This window comes from Azolla caroliniana, unplaced genomic scaffold (genome assembly GCF_043228905.1).
Source record: "Azolla caroliniana isolate FFs.n. ecotype wild unplaced genomic scaffold, voAzoCaro1.0.p SCAF_1, whole genome shotgun sequence".
NCBI classification, from domain to species: Eukaryota; Viridiplantae; Streptophyta; class Polypodiopsida; order Salviniales; family Salviniaceae; genus Azolla; species Azolla caroliniana.
Window position 1 is genome coordinate 11758023 of NW_028230436.1, and position 21910 is coordinate 11779932.

A 21910-nucleotide genomic window follows, 5' to 3' on the forward strand; every position below is an offset into this window, starting at 1 on the left:
AATGTCATGAAAATGTAGTGTTAGTTGTGTTTTTTTGGTTGACTAAGTTGGCCCACTTTATTCATATTGTGAATAAAGGAACTATTTTTCAAGAAGCCAATTGGTTTACTCCAATTCAACCTACCATATCGTAAGGAATAACGCTATGTGTGTCTTGATGTCATTGTTGTCCCAATACTTGGGATAGGTATACATGTGGTCTTCGACGATACTGTCTTATGGATAGGAAATGTTGATAGGTGGCGATGGTGTCATGGAAATTGCAAGGATGGGAAAGTGTGAGTGGGACCACAAGGGTCTTGAACCATGCCAAATGGTTCACCAAACTTTGTTGGTACAAGTAAGGTATCATTGTTAGCAGTTGCCCCTAATAGTTATTGGTATGTTCCTAATGCAATTGGGGTATTCTTAGTTGTAGTCCCCACACAAATCACTCTCATAATAAGTCCCCCCCAATCTAGACATCATTCTATTTGAGATGGGTCATGATCATAGGCCTCACACTAAGATTATCAATCGTCAAAGTCATAAGCATCAGAATAGCCTAAACAATCTTGGCGGTGTAATTGAGGTTGTAGTCTAGGATGACATATGTTTAACGTTCATCTAGGAATTCCCATTGAGTGACTCGGTCATGGTTTGTTTAGCTTGACGCCATGTACATAGGCACTTGATTGTTTGAGGTTGTTGTAGGGGCAACGTTCCATAGTGTGCCATTGTGCACAAACAAATTTCACGCTAAATAGGCAATGGGTAGTTGTCCATGATGAAAAGGGCAGAAGTTGAGGCAATTGGTAGGTACATATAGTGAACAACTTGTTAGAAATGAGAAACTCCTTGTCAATGGGAAGAGATCAATGTGGGTTTGTGCATCTCAAAGGTTGCACCAGTTCCGAATCAGTCGATGGCAAGGTGGGCGTGATGGACCATATCTTGATGCATCGATTGGAAGAAAATAAAAAGAACCCTAGGGGTGGTTCGGAGGGGTTCCATATATGTGTGCATAACTTTCTCGCAAGTGTTCTCACGTTGCTGCTGGATACATGCAAGAAGGCGGATGGATAAAGTCATAGGTATATAACGTCGGGAAATCGAAAATGATGGCGAGCAATATAAGGAGGGGAGGAGACTAGGCAAAAGGATGCAGTTTTTCGAGAAAAAGGCTACTATGTGTAAGTTATATATACAATACAATACAAAGAGGGTATGGTCAGTACTTAGTAAAGGATGAGATGGGATGGGATGGTAATGGTAATGAATGGTATGTAGTATGATGTACTATGGACAGAATGGAAGTGGCTTGACGTCTTCAGCATGCCCCTTTTCTTCTTTCTTTTGCTTTCCTAGAAAAAGCACTATCTTTGAACATGGATGGAGAAAACGCATGAGCATATGCACTAGGTCTAAAGCAGCATCTACATATGAAGGTAAAACGGTGTGCTACGTTTCTCATTCATCAGCGCAAACTGCGAATTCAGGATGCATACCACAGAAGGGAGTTTGGAAGCCACCTCTTATGCTTACGAGCCTGAGCCATGGAAAATCCATAGAAAAGTAGCAATTGCCACACATATCACATTTGATGATCAGATTTTACGACCTTTCTCGCATTCCTATCTATGGCTGTACTAATTGCTTCTGGTGGTCATCGGATTATAAGAGCTTTCTTACTGTTCCTATTGATGATTCAATGACATGCAAAACAGAAGGGAATGGAAATTACTTAAGCTTGAAGAAATGCTTGCATCAGGGGAAGACTTGCCTCAAATTCCCTCCATTGAGACCATTGGATACATGTTGCAGAAATGTAGGGAGGAGAAAAATGATTTTTTCACAAGGCGGCTATATGATTATATACAAAAATTTGGTCTTGAGAATCACCCATCTATCGGTAACTACCTGGTTCCTATGTTAGCTGATGCTGGAAACGTTTGTGATGCTCATAAAGTGTTCCATAACTTGGAGTTTCCCAATGAGTATAGTTGGAATTCTCTTATTACTTGCTTCATCAAGTATGGAGATCCTCAGAAAGCGTTCATTCTATACCAGAAAATGTGCATAAGCTCTGTGAAACCTACTGCATACACTTTTGTTGCTTTATTGAAGGCCTGTGCCAACTTGAAAGATGTCGAACGAGGTAAAAGTTTGCATTATGAGATCATTTCATCTAATTTAGAAACACAACTATTCGTTGGCAGCAGCTTGATTGATATGTATGCGAAATGTGGGCTTCTTGAGAAATCACAAGAAGTGTTTGATAAGCTTCTTGAGAGAGATGCAGTGTCGTGGAATGCTTTGATAGCTGGATATTTTACACATGGTCTATGTGAAGAAGCAATGATTTGCTTCAACCAGATGAAAGTGGAGGGTGTTGCACCGACTTCTGTCACATTTATTTTCATCTTAAAATTATGTGGAAACCTAATGAATGTATGCAAAGGTCAACAAATACACGCCTCTGTGATTGAGAATTGGATCATTGAAAGAGTTCCTGAAATTAGCAATGCATTGATTGATATGTATGCTAATTGTGGCTTCCTTGCAGAAGCAGAGGATATACTGAACAAACTTCCTTCCCGGAATATATTCTCATGGGCAGCATTGATCGGAGGCTATTCTAAACATAAACTTGATTTGAAAGTAATAAACTGTTTCCAAAAATTGTGCTCTGATGGTATTGTTCCAAATGTTGCCACTTCTATTTGTAGCTTAAAAGCTTGTGGCAACATTGGAGATGTAACGAAAGCTCAAGAGGTACATCATATGATATGTAAGGAAGGTTTGCTAGAAAAAAATGATCTCATTGGTACTGCAATGGTTGATATGTTTGCCAATTGTGGTATGCTTGAAAAGGCACACGAGGTATTCAAAAATCTTTCAGGTCGTGATATAGTGTCATGGACAGCACTGATTTCAGGGTATTCCAAACATGGCTTTTGTGAAAAAGCATTGGAATTGTTTAAAGAGATGCAAATTTCAGGTATTTCTCCAGATACATTCTGTTGGAATACACTAATAGACGGATATACTAAACATGGGTATTATGAAGAAGCATTGACGTGTTTTGAGATTATGCAATCTGAAGGTATCTCTCCAGACTGTCTTTCATTTGTCTTTACCTTGATAGCTTGTGGCTCTATGGGACTTAAGAACAAGGCCAAAGAAATGCATACTGAGATTGCCATGAGAGGGTTTTTGGAGAAGGACATTGTTGTTGGGAATGCATTGGTTGATTTCTATGTGACTTCTGGAATGATTCTTGAAGCTCAACATGTGTTCGATAAACTTCCAGCTTCAGATGTTATTTCATGGACAGCTCTCTTGGGAGGATATGCAAACCACGGTCTTGGTGAGAAAGCCTTAGATTTCTTTTCGCAAATGCAATTTTTAGGTATTGCACCAAGCCCTGTCACGTTTGTTTGCATTTTAAAAGCATGTGGCACTGTATGTGCAAGAGAAATGGGCCGAGTGATACACGGCGAGATAGAGAAAAAGGGTTTTTTTGAGCATGAACTGTTTGTTGGTAATGCATTGATCGACATGTATGCCAATTGTGGATTGCTTGATGAAGCACAAGAAGTGTTTGACGTACTTCCATCACATGACATCATCTCCTGGACTTCACTCATTGCTGGATATGCAATGCATGGATATTGTGAGGAGGCAATGAATTGTTTTGAACATATGAATCACAATGGTATCATTCCAGATGCAGTATCATGGAGTACGCTGATTGCAGGATATGCTAAACATAATTTGAGGGAGGAAGCATTGAATTGTCTCGAGCTTATGAAACTTGAAGGTATTTCTCCTGATGCAGTTACATATGCTTCTAGCTTGAAAGCTTGTGGAACTATACGGCTCATAGAAAAAGGAAAAGATATATATGCTGAAATAACAGTTAAAGGGCTTTTGGAAAGTGATATTGTTGTTGGCAATGCACTAGTTGATTTGTACGCAACCTGTGGCCTACTGGAAGAAGCTCAGGATGTGTTCGATGGGCTTCCAATGTGGGATGCCATCTCGTGGACCACATTAATTGCAGGTTATACCAAGCACGGTTATGGTGAAGAAGCTCTGCGTTGTTTTGATCATATGAAGGAGGAGGGCTTCTCTCCGGATGTTTTGACTTACCTTTGCACCTTGAAAGCTTGTGGTAGCATGGGAGCAACAGAGAAAGGTGAAAAGATCCATGAAGAGATTGTGGCACATGGCTTAATTGAAAAGGACCTTATTGTTGCTAATGCAGTGATTGATATGTACACGAGTTTTGGCTTTGTACAGAAAGCACAAGAAGTTTTTAACCAGCTTCCGGTTCAAAATGCTGTATCGTGGACATCACTTATTGCAGGATATGCCAAACATGGATCGGCAAATGATGCATTGAATTGTCTTGAGGATATGCAAGTTAAAGGTGTTTCTCCAGATGCTTTATCATGGAATGCTCTGATTGCAGGGTATGCACATCTAGGTGAAAGTGAAAGTGTTTTTCATGTCCTTGATAGAATGATTTCAGAAAATGTAAGACCTAGTTTTGACACATTAATAAGTGTGCTTACTGCATGCAGTCATGCAGGTCTTGTGAGTACGAGTCAAGTATACATAGAATGCATCAGTAAAGAGTATGGAATTGAATTGAGTATTGAGCATCATGTTTGTATGATTGATTTGTTTGCTCGTGTGGGCCAATTAGACAAAGCAGTAGCACTAATCAAGTTGATGCCTTACCATCCTAATCTTGTGGTTTGGCACACTATACTGGGTGCTTGTAGAAAATGGGGTGATGTTGAGATTGGAATATGGGCATTTTCTCATGCAGTGCAATTGGATGAAGGAGATGTTGGGGCTTATGTTTCTCTCTATAATATTTATGCTGATGTTGGCATGCACCAACATGCTAAGAGAGTTGAGGAGCTGAGCATTAGAAAACAATGGTGGGCAGCAGAACAATATTGGGTTGCTGTTGGCTGATGTAACATTGTTTACAATGGGTACTTTTCTATCCTATTTTTATTGGGAGTAGCCTCAATCAAGCTCATATCTGGCTTTGATGGTGAGATTTGTTTACACAGGATTATGGTGATAGCAACCTTGATTGCACCAGAAATGTGGATGCATAGCCTTCTATGCAAGTGTGAAACGAGATCATATGATGAGATGCAAACTCAGCCTTAATAGTGTGATATTTTTTATTTATTCGACAAGAACACCAGAAAAAGGCGTGAGTGAATGCATTTCCATACAAACTTCGAAGGTCAAGAATCAAATGGGAATAAACCCATGGGATTCATGTGAAGAATCAATCCCTTATAAACCTCAAAGGTAAAGTCTAATCAAGAGAGAATAAATCCATGCCTGCTCATGTGAAGGGCCCCTATTAAAACTTGATGATAAAGAATCCAAAAACAATAAATGATCAAAATTGCCTGAATGAGTTGATGTGAACCCATCTCTAAGGGGGTTGGGGGCATGTGAAGAACCCCTTATAAACACTGGAGGAGAAGGCCTTATTGAATCAAGAGCCATTACAACAGTTAACACACGATGTTACTACTCTAGGAATTCATATTAATGGCAGCCCTCCTGCGAGATACAGGGCAGCGCCATCACAAGCTTCCCTATATATGCCTTGCAGCAAAGGTGCCACGGCCCCCATCATGGTGGCTTACCAAGTCCATTGTTGTTGACTGGGGTCACTACACTCTGGAAAGTGTCATGGTGAAGGTAAGCGCTGCACACAACCTCCTTTTTCCACTGATTCACTTTCCTCTTTCTCTTATCATTGCCTCCCCAACTAATGAAATTGTTTGCCTCGAGAGCTCACGAAAAAGTTCATTGAAATCTTCTATTGTTGTCCTAATTCCCAACATTAGCTCCAAACTAGATGTGTCGACTCAAGATGTGTAACACCAAGCACATATTTAATCTTCGATGCAGTGATGCCTACTTGATAAGCTTGCATTGTTTGAGTGGATAGTAGATTCTTTACCAATAGCCAAGACCATATACTCAAGAGTGAACGAGTTTCGTGTTAGTATGTTACATGTGTGAATTGGGTCATGGATGCCCACTTTTCGGGGAGAATTGAACCTTGAGAGCATGATTTGACTCTCTTTGCTTCTTCCATCAACTCCTTTTTATGCATCAACCAAACACGATCATTGTGGGTATCGATATCTTTGCCACTCATTGTGTGTTGTGAGTTTTTGGTGGTACTGTTTTGCATGGTTGGGTTTAGTAATTAAAGTTACATTTACTCTTGTTTATCTGGGCAAGACATTGTTGTACCTTTTATTTGTTGATAATGGGTAGTTTACTTGAGTTGATCATGTGGTTTTTTATTATTTGCCAAAGTTAGATACACCTAACCCAATATGGTTTAATTGCAGGTAAGAATATATTGAGTGAAGAAAAACATTGGATAACACTTAATTGAATGCCCAATTAATTGAATGGATGTCAAAACTGGAAAAGAGAAAAGAAGAAGGAACAAGGTAGATTGAGAGAGTTTGACGAGATAGAAAATGTAATATAGATAGAGTAACTTTAATAATCGTGGCTAGATATAACTCAAGAGCTAAAGACTGGCGTTGAACTAGAATGCTAATCGTGAACCTCTTCAAATAGATTTCACACTGAAATGGGTGAAGAACACTTGGCACACATGAATGACAAGATGCATGAAGGGAACTTGGTGCATATGCATGAGCTTATGCATGAAGAACACTTGGCACACATATGTGAGCATGGAATGCTTGCAAGCTACATGTCCTCTCATGAGTCAAAACATGTATACATGATATGGGTCACGAATATCTTAATAGGGCATTGTAGTCATAATAATGGATGACAAGGAGGTTGAGGGATAAATTCATAAATTGGAAGTCACGAGTTTTGTGACCTCTTTTGTTTGTGTTTCATTTTGTATTGGATAAGAAGGCTTTGCATTTCATTTTGCAACATCTTCAATGTTTTTTGTGGATAAAGAGAGATAAAATAGATATCACATGAGTTGTAGGGAACCATCTAATAACCTCCAAGCACTTGAGGGGAGTTGCATTGTTGGACTTATCTAGGCATGTGATGGGTTACAAATTTTTGTTATTGCAAGACATGTGTTCACACTCACAATAACAAATATATTTGTCCAATATTTCATTGAGAAGAAAGGTAATTACTTAGTGGAAGTATTCCACTTAAAATTCCATGTTTTTCATGTGCTCAATACTTGGTTGTCTCATGACTTTTTTATTATTTTGTTGACATGGAAAGAAGAGTTTGTGCTCTCAATTTAATCACTTCTTTCATTTACGGGTCAAAGAGGTGGGAGTTGTAGTTGAGGCTCAACACACAACGATTATTATACCCATTTATGGATTTATTGGTAGTAACTATAGAGCATAACATTGATAGAGGGTCTTTTACATATACAAACTAAAGAACAACCATGGGTTGATTGGCTCTTCTGTATACAAACCATGGAAGATAATATTCATCATTTCATATGGCAATGTTTGCTCGCTCGCCAGATTTGGGATTGTGTTTCTTAGATTTGGCAAGTTTTGTCATGTTGTTATTTGACCCAAGCCACATGTGGTTACACCCTCAATATTATGGTTGTTTTATAATGTTCTCTTCTACCATGTTTTGGACCTACCAATGTCAAGTTATAGCCATAAAATCTCTTCTCCTTTCAAGAAACACCAACACCTAATCCATTAATGCATGATTATGTGTGATATTTTAAATAATCGTAACCATGCTTTTTAGTTTTTGAGTTCATGAGAGGGGTATGATTTTATATTTGTCTCATTTAAACATTTGTCTGTTTTTGGTGAAAAGTGCCACCATACTAACTTCTAAGGATGATTCGTGGGGTATGTTAAGGTATGATGTATATGGAGAGAAACAAGCCACAAAGACCTTTTTCTCTGAAAACCTAAGCCATTTGGTGAATAATGGCCAGTTTGATTCTTACCTACAAATAGATCGCTCTTGTTTTAAGAATCTAGTGTTTATCTTTAGTTTCGTTGGGTGAAAGAGATGGAGAACGGACAACATTATTGTCGTGGTTTTGTTTGGAAACTCAATAGAGTAGGGGGAATCTCCCTAAAGCTACGGCTCTCGTAGTACAAACGAGGGAAGGGTAAATTGATCACGCCACGTCTGTCTGGGGTGCAAATTAAAAGAAGACCCGCTAGCAATGGGTGGGAGAGGAGGGGGGAACCACGGGAGTTGTCGATTTGTACTTACTGTACATACATACATACAAATACATACAAACATATATGAGAGAAGAGAAGAGAAACGGGGGTACCAACATTTTGTATGTATGTACTACAAAGATGTACTACTACTACTACTACTACATCTACTAGAGAAAGAGCACAAGGGGCCACATTTGTAAATATGAGAAACTATGGGGACCAATATGTCTTAAAGCCTTCCATTTCCCTCTGAGCAGACGCAAACGCAGACGCAGACGACGAAGCAGACGACGACGAAGCAGAAGCAGAAGCAGAAGCAGAAGCAGCAGAAAGGGGGGTAAAGATGATGCACATGACCTTCTACTGGGGCAAGGACGCCACAATTCTGTTCGATGGATGGAAAACCTCCACATGGACCACCTACTTCCCCTCCCTCCTCGCCCTCTTCCTCGTCTCTGTCTTCTACTCATACCTCTCCATCGCTAGGGTTTCTCCCTCCTCTTCCTCCTTTCTCTCCGCTAAACCTACGTATTCCGTTATTTCGGATCCTTTGGTTCCGGACGGACGAAGGAAACGAAAGATCCCCGTTCCTTCAAGCAGGAAACTTCTGAATTCCGTCATTTTTGGCATCCGAGTCGCGATCAGCTACTTGCTTATGCTCGCTGTTATGTCTTTCAATGGAGGCGTCTTCATCGCTGTGGTTCTTGGCTTCATCGTTGGTTATTATTTTGCTAGTGATCTATCTTCTGATACTGATTCTTCTGCTGATGACGGAGATATCTGTTGCGCTTAGATCCTGCATCTTCTTACTTGTAAGTTTCTTGTTTTGTAATCCAATATGACGATGGATATTGTACATAAAGCTTTCCATTCTCTGAGATTTCCGTGGAGGTTCACGCACGTGTGCCATTAATGTAAATCAAGTCTCCATTACTTTTATCATCCATGAATATGTGGATCCTGCTTTCTTTCTTTACCATCCATGAACTTTTAAGTTTCTTTATTTACCATCCTATATGATGATTTGCATCGATATGCCTACTGCCTCTTAGATCCTGCTTCATCTTACTTGCAAGTTTTTAACTTTACCATCCAACATGGTGATTTATTCTTGAACGTCAAATTTCCATTTCCCATGGTAGCCATTGATATGTGTACATACACCAAATCTCCACTTTCTTAAAGTTATAACATAGATGTACATACAATTTGCATTTTCTGTTGTATACACGAGGATGGAGATGCCTTTACCATCCAATATGGTGATGGATTCTTGAACATCAAATTTCCATTTTCCATGGTATCCATAGATGTGTAGATACACCAAAACTCCATTTTCTTAAAGTTATAACGTAGATGTACATACAATTTGCATTTTCTGTTGTATCCACGAGGATGGAGATGCCTGTTAAACTTAGGTTTTGCTTCTGTCTTACTTGTAAGTTTCTTTCTGTTCCATATAATATGATGATCGATTATTGTAAACCAAGTTCCCATTCTCACTGATTTCATGGATCGACACACCAGTGTGTCCCGTTGGTGCTTCTTCAAAAGTGAATGATTGTCCTATATGTAGTAAATATCATGTGGGCCATAATTGGGTTATTGCATCAAACTAAAATTTGAATGTCTTTTATCTACAGTTGTGTCCTAACTATTGAATTTTACATGTTCTCTCACATTCTTTAGCATCAGTGGTGTTGTCCCTGCACATTCCTAGCAATAGAGGCATTGTTACAACATAGTCAAGGGACAATGTCTAAAGAGAGTTGTGTTTGGAGGAGTCCCAATCGGCCTAACAAAAGTTTAAACTCTGAGTTTACGTCCCTCAAATCTCTAATTAGTTGTAGTCTTCTTTAGTTTTAGTTGCTTTTCACTAATCTCTATTAATCCCTAAACCGCAAAATTTGAACCATCCATGCTACTTGTAATTGGGATTGATTGCGCCATGGCAACTTAGATAGGTAGATTGTTGCAAACCTACCCCACCAAGCAAGGATGGCTCAAACAAGACATTTGTAGTCAATGAGGTAATGGTAGTCCGATAGAACATTACAAAACAACACATGAGGTTGGTTGACACTAGAGGAAAAATTGATCAAACCCGAACCGAAGCAACTACATTAGCCAATTAGGCTCAACAAGCACATTATTCACCATAAACATCAAAACATGGTCATGGAAATATTGATCTTAGCATACTACGGCATGATAGATATGAAGTTCTACTTCAAATCATAGAAATGGGGATAAAACTTCGCTCTATCTTATTGGAAATCAAAATCAAAGGAGGAAGAGGTAGACCTTTTACAAGAGATATTAGAGGAAGCCGTTAAAAGGGGGGAATGACACACAAAACTTGGGCAAGAATATAGTGGTCACCCCGAAGTCTACTCTCCAAAGAACCTATCCCCAATCGAGAGTTGGTGGGCACTAGTATCCCTTATGTAGAGAGGAAGACCATTGATATCGTCACCAAGACGAGCAAATCACAATGATATGATTGCACCAATTAACAAGGTATGGAGACACCTATGAACATGTCCTTCCAAATATCATAAGGCCTATGAGCCTATCATAAACATAAAGCATGTCACGATTTTTGGGCTCACACTTGATAAACTAGTTGGAATAGACAAATTTGCATCTTTTAACCTCACATTTACGGTTGACTCCCTAAGAAGCACCAAATTATTTTAATTACATTTGGGAAGAATTTATCACTAGTTTTGCATGATGTGCCATCAAATAGAATCTAATTGATTGGCAATTTTTCCAAACAAAAAGCAAATGAGATAATACATGATTATATTGACCCCACGAATAATATTCAAAATCAAAAGTAAAACAAGAGATAAAATGTTTGATGACTATAAACTCATCAACCCTACATAATTTTCAATCATGTCGGTCTTTCTTTGAAGCGAAGCATACTCCGAGATGATGGTGATGGAGGACAATGATAGACTTCAAAAAGCAACCATGATAATCATAAACTTAAAAATGACAATATATATACACCCCACTTGAAGCACCTTAGAGGAGGACGGAAAGATCAATTAGTTTGTTAATATGAATGGGAGAATATAGGAAGTTATTTATGTCAAGCACACCATATAGACCACAACACCTACATTTAAACCATAATAACTGTGAATTAGGATATAAATTGTCTACCTATAAACTCCTAAGCACGCTGAGAAAATTCTAATAGCTTTGACCAACTTGAAATTGAGAATGGTGGGTGATTTGGTCTAGAAACTAGAAGGCATGGTCACAAACAATACATTCAAAGTCTATTGGCTAGAACTTACCTCATTTTGGTAGTCACGAATCGTGAAAGAAAGTAGTGTATGATTGCTTCTTGGAGTGAACTTTCTTAAGAGTCTCTATTGTGGTGTACGTGATGCTCTGATACCATATGTTGGAAGCGATCGTCAAGTACGGAACAATCTCAACATCTCTTTGTGATGAAGATCGTTAGAGACTGGAGAGAAACAGATTAAGAACAATAGAAAACTAGAACATAAGACAATATCAACGAGAAAACAATGAGAAGAGGGACCGCAGAGTAGGCACAAACAAGATGTAATTGTATTATTCTCAAAAGTTACAATAGCACAATGTACAAAGTGAACAACCCTAACACTAGGTTACAAGAGTCAATTTCAATACTAACTGACTTAGAGCAACTGCCCTTTCTACTATTTACAGAAATGGCCTAAACCTAGTGTGTCCAATTGGACAATGTGAATACATCCATTAAAGACCTATATTCAATAGAGATAGCATGAGACACAAGGGCTGAAATAGAGAAGAGAAGTTCTAAGTTAGCCCATGTGAGTAAGACAGAGAGAAGATGTGAAGACAACAAGGGTAGGCATAGGGATCGGCAACGACTCGGCTCAAGCCTAAACCGTTTAGCTAAACCAGTTTTAAACAGGTTAGCGGGTTAGTGGCTTGGCTCGACTCAGTTTAGGTTTGAGCCTACCTAAACGGTTTGAGCTAGGAACCGCTTCACAAACCAGTACCTAAACTACTACACAAACTAGTTCCTAAACTGATTTAGGCCAAACCAGTTTAGCCTAAATCGCTTTATGGATCAGTTCAAGTTTGAGAACCCCAAAATGGTTTAAGCTTAACCAGTTTGGCTTGGATAAGGACAAACCGGTTAAGCCTAAACCGAACCGTTGCCGATTCCTAGGTAGGCACAGTTTTGTGGAACTTGCCCAAACCTTATAAGTGATTTCAGACACCAATCTGTTACATCTACAACTAAATAGGTTTAGTCGTTTCATATATTCTTGTTATGAGATTCATACTTCTATGATACTCTCTAAGACTGGAGCCTTTCATTCAGAAAGCTGAAAGCTCTGTAATTTGTTTGTTTTTCGTACTCTTCATTCATAGTCAATTTGTTGGCTAGAGTGCACGTGATTTTTTCTTGATTTGTGTTTGTGTCTCAAAATAATTTTCCACGTAAAACAGTGTGTAGCTTGATTTGTGTTTGTGTCTCAAAATAATTTGCTACTTATCTCTTATTGTAAACACTTCATCTTTTCTGCCCACCATGTTTTGTGCTCGTTTCAGGACCCCCATGTTTTAGGTACATCGAACTATACTATTAGAATTTAGGACTTTGACCATGAGTTAATCTATATGTGAAAGGGAATAAGACATGTGATCACTAAGTATACACCTAAAAAATCCATGAATAGGAAGGCCTTGGTCACGGATGACCAATTGGTCACAACTGAATTGGAGACTAGATGTTTAGTTCATGAGCCCACAATAAATTGGTAATTCAGCCATGATGAATTGTAGCTAAAACATGGATATGGAAAACTTGCCTCCATTAGCATCTCACCACATTGTTTTTTGTACTCTTCATTCATAGTGAATTTGTTGGCTAGAGTGCCCGTGGTTTTTTCTTGATTTGGGATTTTCCACGTAAAATAGTGTGTGTTGATTTGTGTTTGTGTGTCAGAATAATTTGCTGCTTATCTCTTATTGTAAACACTTCATCTCTTCTCCCCACCATGTTTTGTGCTCATTTCGGGACCCCCATGTTTTTTAGGTAGATCGCACTATACTATTAGGACTTTGGACATGAGGTAATCTATATATGAAAGGGAATAAGACATGCGATATCTAAGTATACACTTAAAAAATACATGAATAGGAAGGCCTTGCTCACGGATGACCGATTGGTCACAACTGAATTGGAGACTAGATGTTTAGTTCATGAGCCCACAATAAATTGGTAATTCAGCCATGATGAATTGTAGCTAAAACATGGATATGGAAAACTTGCCTCCATTAGCATCTCACCACATTGGTTTTTGTACTCTTCATTCGTAGTGAATTTGTTGGCTAGAATGCCCGTGGTTTTTTATTGATTTGGGATTTTCCACGTAAAATAGTGTGTAGCTTTATTTGTGTCTCAGAATAATCTGCTCCTTATCTCTAATTGTAAACACTTCATCTCTTCTCCCCACCATGTTTTGTGCTCGTTTCAGGACCCCCATGTTTTAGGTACATCGCACTATACTATTAGGACTTTGGACATGAGTTAATCTATATATGAAAGGGAATAAGACATGTGATATCTAAGTATACACTTAAAAAATACATGAATAGGAAGGCCTTGCTCACGGATGACCGATTGGTCACAACTGAATTGGAAACTAGATGTTTAGTTCATGAGTCCACAATAAATTGGTAATTCAGCCACGATGAATTGTAGCTAAAACATGGATATGGAAAACTTGCCTTCATTAGCATCTCATCACATTGTTTTTTGTACTCTTCATTCATAGTGAATTTGTTGGCTAGAGTGCCCATGGTTTTTTCGTGAGTTGGGATTTTCCACGTAAAATAGTGTGTAGCTTGATTTGTATTTGTGTCTCAGAATAATTTGTTGATTATCTCTTATTGTAAATACTTCATCTCTTCTCCCCACTATGTTTTGTGCTCGTTTCAGGAACCTCATGTTTTAGGTACATCACACTATACTATTGGGACTTTGGACATGAGGTAATCTATATATGAAAAGGAATAAGACATGCGATATCTAAGTATACACTTAAAAAATACATGGATAGGAAGGCCTTGGTCATGGATGACCGATTGGTCACAATTGAATTGGAGACTAGATGTTTAGTTCATGAGCCCACAATAAATTGGTAATTCAGCCACGACGAATTGTAGCTAAAACATGGATATGGAAAACTTGCCTCCATTAGCATCTCACCACATTGTTTTTTGTACTCTTCATTCATAGTGAATTTGTTGGCTAGAGTGCACGTGGTTTTGTCTTGATTTGGGACTTTCCACGTAAAACAATGTGTCGCTTGATTTGTGTTTGTGTAGCAGAATAATCAGTCGCTTATCTCTAATTGTAAACACTTCATCTCTTATCCCCACCATGCTTTGTGCTTGTTTCAGGACCCGCATGTTTTAGGTACATCGCACTATACTATTAGGACTTTGGACATGAGGTAATCTGTATGTAAAAGGGAATAAGACATGCGATATCTAAGTATAGACTTGAAAAATACATGAATAGGAAGGCCTTGCTCACAGATGACCAATTGGTCACAACTAAATTGGAGAATAGATGTTTAGTTCATGAGCCCACAATAAATTGGTAATTCAGCCATGATGAATTGTAGCTAAAACATGGATATGGAAAACTTGCCTCCATTAGCATCTCACCACATTTGAATCGAGTTTTACATGTTTTACCTAATAGATGGAATGAACCCATAAGCACAAAGTTTTGTGACAAAGACAAAGTGATCTTATCTTGCTTTACCTCTAATGTTTCACATTATAAGGACCTCAATGATGTTTGGGAGGTAGACCCAAAATTCCATATCGAACAAGGTATGGCCAAATCCAACTAGTTTAAACACATCAAAGCAAAGGTAGGGGTGTGCTAGTCCTAGCAAACATATCTAGTTAGCTACTACACAATAGATATGCCAAAGAGGGGCCAAAATGAAACAAATTACTCAAGTTAAGGATGAGATCACCAACTAGAAGTAAAGGAAATATATGTCCCAAAGACCTTCAAAATATATGAGGAAGGTGTCAATCAATAGCATGTCTTTGAACTATTAGAAAAACCAAAAAATCTTACTTCTTCTAGTGGGCCCATGGAAGTGAAGGAAATATAACTAGAAGACAAAGAAAACCACAAACTAGTTTGCATAATATTTGACCTAAGAGGAAACAATGTTATTGACATTCCTATTTGAGTAGAAAGATGTATTTACTTGGAACTTTGAGGACATGAAATGGGTACCATTAGGCACAATTATGCATACCATTGCCCTGCCCAACACAGTCTAGTCTAGCAAAAGAACTACTTTTCCATGGAGTTAGTCCCATTCTCTTACAAATAAATGTCTTCCAAAACACAAGTTCCATGAACATTTACCAAAGAGGGGTAGAGCATATTTTCACCCCTACAAGTCGAATGAATTATTTTGTGACTCCACATGGAGAGAGCACCTTGCCTTTTGAGGTATATGTTTTTGAAAACGCATGAATACTAGTTTTATTCGAACCCACTTAAGTGTTATTTATGGGTTAAGAACAACTTGATATTAGGAAACATTGTGTTCAATGATGACATCTTCATTCAGAACATCAAAGTTAAAACTAGTAATCAAGGTGCAATCCTTGACCAACAAGAAATCATTGCAAAGATTTAAACAATTGTTTTTGATGTTCTTCGAAAAAGAGAGACCATTGTATGGTTACTAAGGAAGTTCAAATGAACAATTGATTATACTAAAAACTATTTAAGCTGAAAAATAGATGTTTGCCAACAATATCTTCTATCTTAAATTGACACATTTGTGACAAGCAATTCACGCACTTCACTGTTAGGCTACAAGAAGAAAGTACAATTTGTGGGATAGGACCAAGAGGATTAGAAAGGTCGCCTGAGCAACTACATTACTAGCTCAGATAATTTATATTTTACCTTTTACATGAGCATCCCGCCCTCTACTAGTCATTTACCCCACTAATAAGTTTTGCCTTCACAAAGCATGGAGTCAAATCTCAACTTATTGTTTCTTGACTAGCTACTCACAATTATGACAATATGTTCCAACCATCTAATAGAGAAGACGAAAGTAGCAATGGCCATACTTCTTCGTCAATTTCAATTTCAACTTAACTCAATTGGGTTGCAATTGTGTTGAGTTCATTAATATGTTGGGCTACAATGTGCCTTCAATCATCTACAATTGAATAACCACCTCATCAACTGAACTTTGTTAGAGGCTAATGGCTTCTCATACATATTGGAGAGAGTTGTCATAAGACCACTGTTGTGGTCCTTTCCTTTGCAATGTTGAAAGCAACATTGCGAGATATTGTCGATTGGATAACTCTGAGGGCTTGTCTGTCATCACAACCATTGATTATTGTATGGAGCGAATTGTGATCCAAGGCTAAAGTGTGTTTGGAAAGTGAAGATGTAGCTATAGGCATATATTGTACTACAAGGTCATAGTATCTTTGATTTCGCTCTATAGTTCATGAGTGATTGCGATCACACTCCCTTAATGATGTTGTCACCCACCTTCTGGATGAATTCATGGTCACACTTTGGAAAAGTACACCATATTGCCCCTAGTCCAAAATCCAAGTAGAATGTTCAATTCAAATCTTTCCCCTAGTTTTCCCACATGATTTGATTTGATTCCTTCAATTATTGCATTGTCCTCCCAATCTATTACATTCATCCAATCAACCTCTCATATGATTATCCCCTTCCCTCACCTGCTTATCGTCTCTCAATCACTACTCCTAATAGCTCCACACCTCCATCCACCATCCCATGAGCAAATCATTCATTCTCTATGACGCCAAACTTTCCCAAAACACAAAAGAAAACATAGACTATGTATCATTAGTTGCACATTTCAAGCATAACGACATGTACATTGGAATTCTTATTCAAAACATAGAGGGAAATGATCCTCGACCTTATAGTAAAAGGGAGATCAATGTATACAATTGGCATACCCTCTCCTATTAAACTTACCCAATCCCCTTATATTTATCACATGGGACTCAATAGGTTCTTGAAACAATCCACTTAGACTTTTCAAACTAATATAACTTAAGTTGTAACCACCAACACTTATCACACAAGCATTCCCAAGTTTGATTAGGACCTTGGAGAAGAGTTAAAGTGAACCTTGCCAATGGTCATCCATAAGATCACGCACACATTGCATATGTTTTATTTTAGGGAAAAGTACCAAGATACCCCTGGAAGTTCGTCTACTTACCATAATGCCCCTGGAAGTTTCAAATTACCAAACTACCCCTATGTCCAAAAAAGTACACTTTATAAAGTAATTATACACTCAAATCTACAAGCCCTATTTACCAAAGATGGAAGAAATGGACCCGAACTAGCACTATTTACCAAATATTTGAGTGTATAATTACTTTATAAAGTGTAGTTTTTTGGACATAGGGGTAGTTTGGTAAATTTGGAACTTCCAGGGCCATTCTTATTAGAGATATGCCCTAATGTAAGCATATGATAAGGATAAAAGAATGATAGATAAATAGATAGAAAGGAGAGAGAGAAAGAAGGGTGATGATCCACCCGACCACCCCCGAACGAAGGGATCGAGACGGACTCGAGCCTCGATCGGCATCCCATACCACCGTTGTGGCGTCGAGTTGTACCTGGTGTTGGTGCACTCGCTACAAGAGTTGACCCACCACAAGAACATAGTCTCGACGTAGTCAAAAGATGATGAAATGAGGGTAGCTAGGCCTCTTATTTATAGTGATACCCAAGGCCCCCCCAGGCAAGTTCACACTTGGCCTAATGGATTGTCTCAATCCCGAGGATTAAAAGTAATCTTCCCCTTCTTTACACTCTCGTTTAACCCTCACACTTATCCATGTGTATAGAATACTCCAGTAAATTCTCACCACGGGATATTATATGGTCATGCCCGTAAAATACTCCCCCTCTTTAAAACATTGCACTCTTGCAATGGAAAGTTAGGGAAGTTAGTTTTGAGAGTATTTTCACGTTCCCATGCGGCATCTTTTATTGATTTATCCATCCATTTTATTTTAAATTCTCGGATTTCTTTAGTAAGTAATTTTTTTGTTTTAACATCGAGAATTCTTTCTAGTACATGTGGTTTAGAATATAGTTCTTTAGAAGTAACCAGAGTTTCAGTTGTAATTGTATTGTTGCAAGAACCTAGAAGTTCTTTTAGACGACTCACATGAAAAACTGGATGAATTTCAACACCATCGGGAAGAGCGAGACGATAGGTTGATGACCCAATGCGTTTGAGGACTGTAAAAGGTCCACAAAACCGTGGGGCTAACTTAGCGCATTTACCCTTAGACAATGTCTTAGAATTGTGAGGTACATGTAAAAATACCTTCTGTCCAGGGTTGAATACACAAGGTTACCTATGATGATCGGCATAAAAATGTGCTCTATCTTGAGCAGTTTTTATATTATCTCGTGCAATATGCAACATATCTTGCATATCCCGAAGAAAGTTTTGCGTATTTCACAACTTATCATGATGTATATTAACATCAATCCGGGCTCGTGGTTGAAAACCATACATCAATAAAAGGACTATATCCCGTCGATGTATGCTTGGAGATGTTATAAGCAAAATCCAAAATTGGGAGATAACATTCCCATTTTGTTGGTTTTGTACCAACGTATGCTCGAAGAATGTCCTCAATAATTTGATTTACTCATTCTGTCTGTCCATCAGATTGAGGATGATCTGTGGAGCTCATGCTCAATGTAGTTTCTAACTTCTTAAAGACTTGCATCCAGAAGTCACTGGTAAACTTTGGATCTCGATCACTCACGATATCTATCGGTAACCCATAAAAACGAAATAACTCGTCAACGAATTGGTAAGCCAATTCAGGAGCTGTTACCGTGGTTTTCATAGCAATAAATCTGGCCATTTTAGTTAGTCTATCAACCACAACCTAGATGGCATCATGACCTTTTTGGGTGCGAGGAAGGCTAACAATAAAATCCATGGATATACTTTCCCACTTATTATTGGGAATGTCCAAGGGATGTAAAAGTCTTGCGGCTTTAATTCGCTCGGCTTTGTTAACCTGACATTGGTGACATTTAGTCACATAGCTATGTATGTCAAGGCGCATCTTAGGCCAATAAAATTGAGTGGAGATGAGAACGAGTGTACGATGTATTCCAGGGTGCCCCGCAGAGGGCGCATCATCGCATTCAAAAAGAATTCTCTTTTTGACCTTAGGCAAATCTAGAACACAAACCTTCCCATTACGGTAGCGCAGATCGTTAGCAATGTGGAAGTATTCCTTCGAGGATGTGGTGGTGTCTGATCCAGACTCAACTCTTGCCCAGTATTTCGCAAAACAACTCTCATCAGGATACTTTCCTCGAAGGTGAACATAAAGATCTGATGTTATTTAAGTGAAGCTAAGCATGTTAACTTCACAAATGCGACTTAGTGCATCAGTGACAGTGTTCATGGAACCTTTACGATATAGTATGGAAAAATCAAAGTCCTGGATGAGATCAACCCATCGTGCCTTAAGACCTTTCAAGTCTTATTAGTCACAAAAATATTTCGACTCGTGGTCCGTAGTTACCCCCAAAGCGATTTCCATAAAGATAATGGCGCCATGTTTTGAGCGCATGTATAATTGCAAATAACTCCTTTTCTTGAACGGTATACCGACATTGAGCAGAATCAAGTTTCTTACTCTCGAATGCTATTGGTTTACCATCTTGATATAAGACAGCACCTATAGCATAATCGCTTGCATCGGTTTCAACCTCAAAAGGTTAAATTGAAGGATCAGGTAAAAGAAGCGAAGGAGCCATGCACACCAAGTCCTTGAGTTCCTTAAAGGCGAGGTCTAGCGTATCATTCCAGACAATACGTTTTGTAGACTTACACGTTTGACCTTTTAGAATATCAGTAAACGACATCGTCAATTGGGAGTAATTACGAAGGGATTTTCGCAAAAACCCGACAAAACCAAGGAATGATCGAACTTCTCGAATATTCCAAAGAGTGAGCCAAAGCTTCATTTTCTTGATGCGAGAAGGGTCAATTTCAACTCCTCGTTCGGTTATGAGATGTCCAAGATAAGTAACTGATTTCTTGAAGAACTCACATTTTGAGACCTTCGCATAAAACTGTTTGTAATGCAATGTTTGTAAAACAAAGCGGACATGTTTAGCATGTTCTTGTAATGTACGGCTATAAACTAAAATATCATCCAAGAAAATAACGACAAATTTTCCAAGTTGTTCTCGAAAAATGGCATTCATTTCTTGTTGAAATTTAGCTAGAGCATTGGCCAAACCAAAAGGCATAACCAAAAACTCATAATGGCCATAGCGCGTACAAAATGCCGTTTTAGGAACATCGTCCTCACTTATACGAATTTGATGGTAGCTAGTATGGAGATCAAGTTTCGTAAAATACCGAGCTCCCTGGAGACGGTCAATTAGATCGTCAGCCCGGGGCAATGGATACGAATTCTTGATCGTCACTTCATTCAAGCATCGGTAATTAATACACATACGCCATGTGCCCTCTTTCTTTTTAACCAAGAGAACTAGTGCACCCCATTGGAGATTTACTATAACGTATATAACTCATTCGTAAATAGTCCTTGAGTTGCTTAGATACCTCATCCTCTTCGGATCGACTTAAGCGATAAGGAGGTATACTTATTGGTGCAACGCCAGGTACAATATCTATACGATGGTCTATATTACGTTTAGGAGGTAACCCATCTTGTAGTTTACCCGGAAAAACATCACGAAAATTATTTAAGATTTCATCAAGTTGTTGTTGTTCAAAATATGTTAATTGAACCGAGACATTATCGATATTGTAAACGTGAATGTCCGGATCAAGTACACAATAAAATAGAGTAGAACAAGACAACTCGGATATTAATGGAGAGGAAACAATCGAGAGGGATTGTTTTTTTACACATTGAATAAAATGAGTACAATCGTTCAGTACAAAAATTATTGAACGATGAAACCAATCAATAGATAAAGAAGAGTTTTTATTATAGAACCAGGGATAACCCAATATTACATCAATGGTACAAAGATTCATTACATGGAAGTCTACTTCTTCTATATAAGTATCAATAGAAATTCCTAATGAATGAATCGCCCCGTTGATGTATTGTACTCTTCCATCAGCCAAGTGCACCGTATAGGTGTGATCACTTATGGTGGGTTGGATTCCCCATATCTGAACCAAACGATCATTCACAAAGTTGTGTGAGCTTCCCGAATCAAACAAAAATTGTACGGGAGATCCATTGATATACCCGTTTGCATGTAGTAAATCATTGGGACCCAATACATAGTGAGGGAAAGAACATTGGCAATTACTTAAATGATGTGTATAGACCTGAAGGACATTAGGAATCTGACCTTTATGGTCTACAACTTTAGTTTTGTTGTCGTGCTCTTTCCGTTGAAGCTTTCAACATTGCTCTTTTGTATGACCCTTCTTTTTGCAAAATACGCAAAAAGGATGTTGTCACTTACAATCACGATCCATGAATTCGTTGGGTGTCTTGCGTTTCCCAGCGAATTGCGATTGCTTAGTCCCGGGCGCTTCGTTGGGTTTGTTGTGGTCCTT

At 38.5% G+C, this 21910-nt stretch overlaps 2 protein-coding genes across 2 annotated transcripts; both read left to right on the forward strand.

Moving 5' to 3' along the window:
* The first annotated feature begins 1439 nt into the window (after positions 1-1439).
* Positions 1440-5235, forward strand: LOC147868996 (pentatricopeptide repeat-containing protein At3g09040, mitochondrial-like). Its single transcript, XM_087325629.1, has 2 exons — positions 1440-4991; positions 5073-5235. The coding sequence occupies exon 1, from the start codon at positions 1696-1698 to the stop codon at positions 4969-4971; it is 3276 nt and encodes a 1091-aa protein (XP_087181755.1). The 5' UTR covers positions 1440-1695; the 3' UTR covers positions 4972-4991; positions 5073-5235.
* A 3215-nt stretch (positions 5236-8450) lies between these two features.
* On the forward strand, positions 8451-9220 carry COPT5 (copper transporter 5). The gene has a single exon (XM_087325633.1). It carries the CDS (start codon positions 8551-8553, stop codon positions 8998-9000), a length of 450 nt encoding a protein of 149 aa, XP_087181759.1. The 5' UTR covers positions 8451-8550; the 3' UTR covers positions 9001-9220.
* Positions 9221-21910: the final 12690 nt, after the last annotated feature.

Coding starts and splice junctions, on each gene's coding strand:
- COPT5 (XM_087325633.1), top strand. CDS start 8,551: ATGATGCACATGACCTTCTACTGGGGCAAGGACGCCACAATTCTGTTC.
- LOC147868996 (XM_087325629.1), top strand. CDS start 1,696: ATGCAAAACAGAAGGGAATGGAAATTACTTAAGCTTGAAGAAATGCTT.